Below are 8,476 nucleotides of genomic sequence, written 5' to 3'. Positions count from 1 at the left end.
AATGAACTTAAGTATACAGTACGGTTGCCTGGGGTTTTTTTCTTCCGCTAAGAATAATTTTATGCTAAGTTTCTGCCATTCAAGGGGTAGAATTAACGGTCCTCAGTGACACCTAATGGTTGGACCTTCCTAAGTAATGTGATGGGGCGTGGTGGTACGGCGCCATTGGACACGGTCAAGTGTACGGCGTTCCGTTGATAAAAAAACTAGGTGAAGTAAAAATAATGCAAAACAAAAGAAATCATAAAAACCTTATCCACGTATTCCTAGACCCTAGACCGCCGTCTGGGGAATGCCCTCGATCAGGTTGGTCCGGCTGGCGTTGTTGCTTTTCGTGCCACCCCGACTCGACGGTACCGGCGTCACCTGCTGGGACCGCCCGAGGGCCACACTACCAGGCGCAACCGAAGACACCTCACTCATCGGCGACGTGGCACCGCCGAGTTCGCGCTGCGAACCGGCCGTCGACGACGTCAGCAGATTTCGCGAGTCCGACCGCGGGAATTTGCCGTTCTTCTGCGGCTGCTGGGGCTGGGGTTGGTCGGGTGCCGCCTGCTCCTGGGTTCCCGCGTACTTGATGTTCCGGTCGAAGTTGGATTCCTTCGCCGGGACCGGCGACACGGACGCCGCTTCCTTCATCGAGATGGCACTGCGCAGCGAACTCTGGCTGCCGGTGAAGCCGCTCTTACCCGTCACCTGCGTCATCCCGAGGCTGCTCGGCGATCGGATCGACCCGCCGTCCGGGGGCATCTTGCTGTACTTGGACGGCGAGTCGCGGTACTCGTAGATGTTGTTGCCACCCGGGCCGCGCAGTGGCTGGGCCTGCAGGATCGAGTTCTCCATGACGGTGTCGCGCTCGGACTCCGGGTTGTCCATGCCGAACACTGCCTCATCGTACAGCCGATCGGACTCTCTGTGAATTCGAGAAAGCAAATTATTATTAGGCATCTGTAAGCTAAATTTTATCGTATTTCATAAGAATAGTCATTTTAAGCATTTACTTTTCGTTTGTCGGTATTTCATAGCTAATTTTTTCCTATATTTCATTCTTTATTTATTTGCAGGATGTAGAGAAGCGTTTGAATCGTCGGGTATGGTAGGCTTTTAAGACAAAAAACTTCAATAGACTTAACTCTAACTTATTGTTTATTAATAGACAAGCTTACCTCTTTGCGTTTCGCCACATTATGCAGCATATCACGACGAGCACCATTAGTATGAGGCAGGCAGCCGCTAGACTCCAGAACGCAATCTGGAGCGGTTCCTTCGGCTCCCACCAAAATTCGGTCGTTGGCGGATAGGTCGGTATCAACACTCCAACCACCGTCGGAAGATACTGGAAGCGGAGAAAACAAACATGGCATATCAATTGGATACCAAAATCTACCCACAGGTTTCGGTTTGGCCTTACCTCCATCCAGAAGGCGCTCTCCGTCTGACGGAAGTTCATCAAGATCGACGAGTTGTAAGTCGTGTTCAGATTGAGATACTTCAGCTCGCCGTTGCGAGCCTTTTCGAAGTACAGCCCAAGAACTTGTGTCGGCGTCGGGTTACCGTGGCGCGCAAAGTCTGAGTAGGTTTTCATGAAGAAGTGGCTCATGTTGCGATCGTTGTCCGTCCACATGGCACGATCGAAGCGTTCGCGGCGCGGGAAGAATTCCACGTCCATGAAGGGTGCCCCGGTTAGGAGGTAGTGTTCGATATCGTGTGGCACCTTGCACCATTCGGCCAGCTTTAGTGCTTCGATGGTGGTGTTCATGACGTAGCTGTAGACCGGCACGTTCTGCTCGAGGAGAAGTTTGACGAGCTTGTCTGTAGGGGCGCGGTATAGGAAGTCCGATAGTAGCTGTGGTGGATGAAAGGTTTGCCAGAGGAAAAGGTTTATTGTAGTAGGCGCTTCATAGATTTTTGTCATAGGAGTGATAGTTGGAAGTTTAATGCTTGACTTAATCGAGAACTTCGCATGTGCTACGTCGTAACCAGTATAGACCTCGATAAGAGTATGTCAAAGATTTGCTGAAAACTGGGATCTTTATGGGGTTCTAGAATTTGATCCAGAATTCGTGATCCTCAGGATCCGGTTTGAGGTATCCAGATCTTCATTCTGTATTCAGTAGAGTTGTGCCTTATGAATCTTTTGGTCCACCCAAGACTCATTCGCATTGATTCATGAATCTTTTAGGGCTAGAATTTCAAAAAATTGATGAATCTTTGGAACCACTCATAATCTTAATGAATCTTCATGGTTGGCCATCGATCGAGCGGGCAGAAAAAAGGAGAGAATGGGGATGGGTTTGCCCTTCGCACTTTGTGTCTTTTTGGGCTTCATTAATCAGATCAATTCAGTTTTTGGGATTCAAGAATTTCTTTCGTTCAAAGATTCATGAATCTCAAAAACAAAGCAGTCAGTCATTCGGTGCTCAGGTTCTTGAATCTGAATAGAAATTACCTAACTCTAGTGTTCTATGAACTTTTCACATTCAAATCCAGAACCTGGATTCGGATCCCCATGGGATCTGGCCAGATTGAATCGCATGTAGACTGGTAGGATCTACTCCCAATCGGGACTGTCCTAAAAAGCCCGGTATATGATTGGATATGGTAGAAACTGTAACTCACATGAATATATTGCTCCCTGATAAAGGTGGTATTCTTCGGATCGGGCCAGTAAGTGTACATGTACTTGATCGCCTCGTACGTCCCGTTCAGGTTGAGCGTGTAGTTAAAGCGCAGTGTCAACTCGCGCACCTTCTGGTCAAAGAACCGCTCGTCAATCTCGAAGTACGGTGCAAGAGATCGATTGGTCGTGATAAACGGAGCGGCCTCCTGCAGCGTAACGCCACTCATGTAGTGCAGCCCTCGGTTGAACTTCCGCCGTCGGATGAGACTCTCGGGCGTTTCCTCCAGGAAGTGCCAGTCGCGCTCGTTCCAACCCTCGTACCAGTTGTCGCCCGGGAAGGTGAAGTTGTTCTCCAGCACCGGACCCCACGGAAAGAGTCCGACCTGGGGCGCAAACTCGGCGTTCCCCAGCTCGTACGAACTGCGACCGTTGCGCATACAGTTCACCATCTTCCACGACGTCTCGATCGAGCAGCCGACGTTCTGGGCGAATACGCGGCTCGTGTTCTGCGCCCGCCACTTGTCCACGATCAGCGCCCAATCGGCAAGGGCCGACCCGGACTGGCCGATGACGCGCGTCACGATGTCCCGGGTTTGCGGTGCCACCATGAGCAACCCGGCTGAGGCTCCGCCAGCGCCCGGTCCGAACAGTGTGATCGAGTTCCGGTCCCCGTTGAACGACTCGATGTTCTCGTACACCCACCGGACGGCCATAATCTGATCGAGGATGCCATAGTTGCCGGGGGAGTTTTCGTCGCCCGTCGAGAGGAATCCGAGTGCACCGAGCCGATAGTTGAAGGTCACCACGACCACATCGTAGAATGCCGCCAGCATGTGCCCCGGGAAGGTGTTGGAGGCACCACGGACGAACTCACCACCGTGGATGTAGATCATTACCGGGTACCGTTGTGCCACTCCAGCTTGTGTCTGTGAAAAAAGCGTGATACATTTCGGTGAGTTTGTGGAAAGTTGTTCAGTTAGCTGAATCATTCCAAGACTAATGGAAGCTGCATCCTTGAATCTTATTTATAATATATAGAAGAAAAAAGAACGATTGTTTCGACACCGATCAATGAAAACCAACTTACATTCGGTGAGAAGATGTTCATGTACAGGCAGTCCTCGTCCATGTCGCGGATGCCCTTCGTCGCGCCCGTATACTGTACCGGCTGGGGGCAGGCCGGTCCGTAGTCGACCGCTTGCACCAGCTGCCAGCCTCGGTGCTGCCGGGGCGGCTTGAAGCGACCCTCGTGCGTCGGTGGCAGCGCATACGGAATGCCGAGGAACGTCGAGCACTTGCCCATGATCCGGTCGACGTTGCTGTGCCAGGGCCGGTACAGGCTTTTCGGGTCCGGATTGTCGTACAGGTACACCATGAAGCCCTGCACCTGGCCGTAGTTGGTCGTGACGAACACGTCCCGCTCGAGCTGCATCGAGTCGCGCCGTAGTTTACCCTGCAGGTCCTCGCGCCAGCCTCCAAGTACTCCCGGAAACGGTGTCTGCACCAGGTTGGGGTTGGTCTGGAATGTTTTGGAGATGAAATGCACCGTAAGTATTGGATGTTTGATAAAAAAGTTCTGGTTAATTTACCATAAGGGTTCATTTTTTGAAAAGCTACGAACTTGTTTATTCGTAACTTTTCTTTTGTGTTATTTTTTTTTGTTATAAATAGTATTTATTTTTCCTTTACTAAACATTACAGCATGGATTATAATAACTTTCGTACATAACCAGAAGATTTCTTATACCATTAATGTAAGGTTTAAAGGTGTAGCTTCTATATTATTTACTATCCGTTTCCTTTCACACTCTGACTAAAACTCTCTTTGCTACAGCTCGTCGCTCCTTTTTATATCCTACCATTTCTATTTCCATGTCTACTCGATTACTTTTTCGCCCAACTCACATTAATGTCCATTTGAACCATTTACAACAACAAAAATGACTAAAAGACAAACCCTAACCTGGATATGGATTACCTTCTTTAACGAAGATTTAAGATTATTTACATTTCCTTTTAATGCGTTTTCTTTTAATCTCAAACAAATTAATGAAAGCGAAACTAAATAGCAAATAGGCTAATTTGTTTCTTCTGCGTATGCATATGAATTTATTTTAAATTGTTTTCCTTTCCCTGTTATAAGCTGCTCCAGCTATACGAAAGTGAAAATAGGCGAGCGAGCGGAAGTGGTTAGGTGCTTAACTCAAAGCTTTACGCCAGTAAATCCTACGAAGCGTGCTATTCCATAAAGCTGCGGGGCATCTTTCTCTTACGAATGAGGTAAACAAGCCTACAGATAGATAACTAGAGATAGACTAGGATGCACTGCTTGGAGTAAAATGCACTGCACCACGTGTACTTGAGATCAGCGTGTCGATAATTGCTGCCCCCTCAAACGACGACATGTCGGTTCCGTTTGCCCTTACAATGGGATCCATTTGTGGCAGGGGACTGAAGCAAAGAAATGAAACGAGGCCACCCCGAAGGGCTAAGCGGCTGGCGGCTTCTCAAGGCGGACGAGAATGATGGTATCCACCGCGATCGTTTGGCGGCACTCCGACGCACCAGAAAGTGAAATCTTGCCCGACACAAACGTGCATGCATATGTGAATATGCAGACAGCTGATGTACATCGCTGCACAGAGCTTGTTAATTATTCACCGCCAGCTCCCGGAGATGCATGAAATGCTGCAATTCATTATGTTGGTTGGCTCCAGTGCCTTGTTTTCTTGCGATGGTGCATGTGTGTGGGAGCGCCTGAGAGGGTGTTTTTTTCTGCTGTTGCTTGTTTTATTCGATCCATCATAATCAATTTGCAACCACAACACGACGATGTGCTTGGTTGCGGTCTGAATTTGGGTCAGCTGGTACAGATTGGGTGTAAGATTACCTCAGCGGATCCGGACTTAAGTTATGTTTGATGAAAGTGAACTGCGCTCGCTTGGTGGAGAAGATAATGATCCCAAGCATTGAAAGTGAAGCCATATGGAAAGGATTAACATTCAGTTTCCGCAAGGTTTCGCATTGCTGAGATTCACATTAGAAAACCAGTTGCTTTTAGTTTTCACATCAAAAATTGAAAGTTCCATTTGGTCACATTTTAAGTTCGAAATAATGTGGCGTTTGCTACTTACCGGATCGTACTTGAAGCGATCGTCACCGAGACCGGTGTTGGTTGGATACTGGCCCGGTAGATTCTGTCCCGGGTACTGCTGGCCGTATCCGTTCGGTTGATAGTAGCCATATCGACGATTGTTGAACGTGTAGGTTCTGTAAACATAGTGCACGAAGCGTAATTAGTTACCGATTAGCTGATTGATGAATTGGTGTTACTTGTTGCATAAATGTTATCGTTCTTTTTTCACCATTTTTTTACTTTCCAGTATTGCAATGTTGATAATTTTTTATTGATAGTCTTTTTCATAGTTGGTTGTTAAGGCTTCTTCATTATCCATTGCCAAATTTTCATTCTCTTACTTTTATCAATTATCATTTATTTCAACGAATTCCAAAATAAAGTATATATTTATTCATTAAGCCATTGAAGCGACTATTGTTTACAAAGGTATAGTCTATTCCATTCTATTTGGAAGCATTGATTTCAATTTCAATTTATACCGCGTTTATATTTGTTCAATGAAATGCAACATTGGAAAAAAAATATATTGTGCACATTGGGAAAATCAATGCAAAATTTAACTAAAAGTTTACAAATCCCAAAAAGTAAAATAAAAAAATCAAATGAAATGAATGTTACCAAATCTTCCAAACAAAACAAAACACATCTTCCGTTGGTAACAAAAACTTCACCAAAACGTGGGCCCTTCAGGGCTTTCTAAAGAAACACATAACATTTAATTTTATAATACGATTTAAAAATTAGATTAATTTAAAGTGGACATTTTTCTTAGGTTTTTAGTTCACTTTAAGTATTATTTTTCTTGAACTACTGAAAGTGGTTTTGAAGTATGAGGATTAAAGACGGCTAAGATATTAAAATTTTCTATTGATAGAATTTTACATTCGATTTGCCACATCTTTTAAAACATAACAATGAACTGTCTATCAAATGGATTAGTATCAAAATGTTTCTGTGTTGTGATTGTAATTGAATCCTAAAATTTGGTGTTTTAAATTAAAGGGTTTCAGTATGTAAATCTTCTTGCGCAATTTCTTAGTTAACGACGTTCGTTGACACTACCTAACTTTTTACTTGTTTTGATAAAATGCGAAAATTAAATTGATTGTAGTCACACTAAACGAGGGATTTCATAGTAAAATAGTGAAGCACTTCAAAGTTGAACAAGTTTCCTAACAGCACAGCTGATGCCATTTATGTGTCTTCTGATTGACATACACTCGGTTTTATTTTCTACCAACATCACGTACGTGCTTATCGTTAAATTAACCATTACTGATAGCCAGGAATTTCACACACAACACACGACACTAGAACAACTACTAAACACTGATCTGATTCACTCACCGATACTCCGGATCTCCGGGGTTGGGCACTTTGTAGTTGAAATCACCTTCACGCGAATACCAGCGCGGATCGCGCGTCGTGTAGTACTGGCCGTCGGCCGGAACCACCACTGCACACACCACCACCGTTGCCGCCGCCACCGACAGGAGCAGCATCGGAGGCCAACGCGGTCCCCGCGTCCGCCGCCCTTGCTGCGGCCCCATACTACCGCCAACCGTAGCCGCAGCACAACTTGGTGGAACCGAACGCACGGACGGTGCACATCGGACTCATCCGATCCGGCCGCACCGGGGTCGCTTTTCTACCGCAGCACCGTTCACCACTCGGACGACGATTGACGCTGTCGCACTCACTCTCTCACTCTCTCTCTCTCTCTTCCGACAGGCCAGATGATTCACCGTCTCGGGGGTTTTACGGTCCCTCCGTCGACGTTATAACGATGGCACCGAACTGATGAGGTTTCTCGCCGGCCAAAAACGGGGCTATTAAGCGCAGACAAATAAAGTGCACCGACCGGGTAACGACGTCACTGGAATCCTCGGGTCACCAGATGACAACGCGCCACTAAACGACTGTCTCTTAAAAACGGGACGGCACAAATCGATCGCTGCTAAACTCACTACCTCGATGATCACTTTGAAATTGGAACCGTCGCGAACTGAGAACCTCACTTGGATGAGTAATCACCAGCTTTAGAACACACAGTACTGCGATGGGCGAGAAAAAGGGGACAAAATTATCTATCAGTACATTAACGGTCACTACGGTCCTAGTTGTTGACGATCATGTGTCCCACCAAAACAACCCCCGTCTCCCCGTGGTCTTCCCGTGGATGTCGCAAACCCGGTAATTGAGGTCTCGCCTTTGCGACCGGCGTACGGTTTAATGCAATTAGACACCGACCGTGCTGACTCAACCGATCGCGTGGTGCCGAAGGGCTTGGACACTTTGTCGACGATTTATTAATTGGGTCGTGACACCGTGACACGCTGGTTGGCTGGCCGGAACCGAACGGGCCGAACCGAAAACATCAACAACGGGAACGAGAAAGACGGCCGCGCACAACACGAGGAACGATGATGCATTCCGAGCTCATTCGGTTCCTTTCCCCGAAGATGGGCTTTAATTCAATTGAACGCAAAGGTTAATGGGTTGGGATCGGGCCTGGCCCGGGTTGCTCAATGTATCCGCCGTCCCGGGGAGGGTGGAGGCTGGCCAGACAGTGTGGGTTGGATTATGAGGGTAGTTTTTGTTCATCTTCTTCTTTACTTGGCGAAATTAAATCGGATTTGTTACCCTCGGTATGGGAATTTTTGTGAACGCTACACATTTTCTTCGATGGGAAGTTGGTTTTTATTTTTGTTATTAAT

General features: G+C 46.9%; 1 protein-coding gene across 1 annotated transcript; it reads right to left on the bottom strand.

Moving 5' to 3' along the window:
* Positions 1–273: 273 nt before the first annotated feature.
* LOC131264119 (cholinesterase) lies at positions 274–7,309 on the bottom strand. The gene is made up of 7 exons (XM_058266407.1): positions 7,107–7,309; positions 5,755–5,890; positions 3,708–4,139; positions 2,620–3,546; positions 1,412–1,846; positions 1,167–1,336; positions 274–913 (listed from the first exon to the last, which is right to left on the bottom strand). Exons 1-7 carry the CDS (start codon positions 7,307–7,309, stop codon positions 274–276), a joined length of 2,943 nt encoding a protein of 980 aa, XP_058122390.1.
* Positions 7,310–8,476: the final 1,167 nt, after the last annotated feature.

The sequence above is a fragment of the Anopheles coustani genome, chromosome 2, assembly GCF_943734705.1.
Source record: "Anopheles coustani chromosome 2, idAnoCousDA_361_x.2, whole genome shotgun sequence".
In the NCBI taxonomy this organism is placed as follows: Eukaryota; Metazoa; Arthropoda; class Insecta; order Diptera; family Culicidae; genus Anopheles; species Anopheles coustani.
The sequence above is the reverse complement of the archived record's forward strand: the minus strand, read 5'-3'. Positions and strand labels throughout refer to the sequence as shown.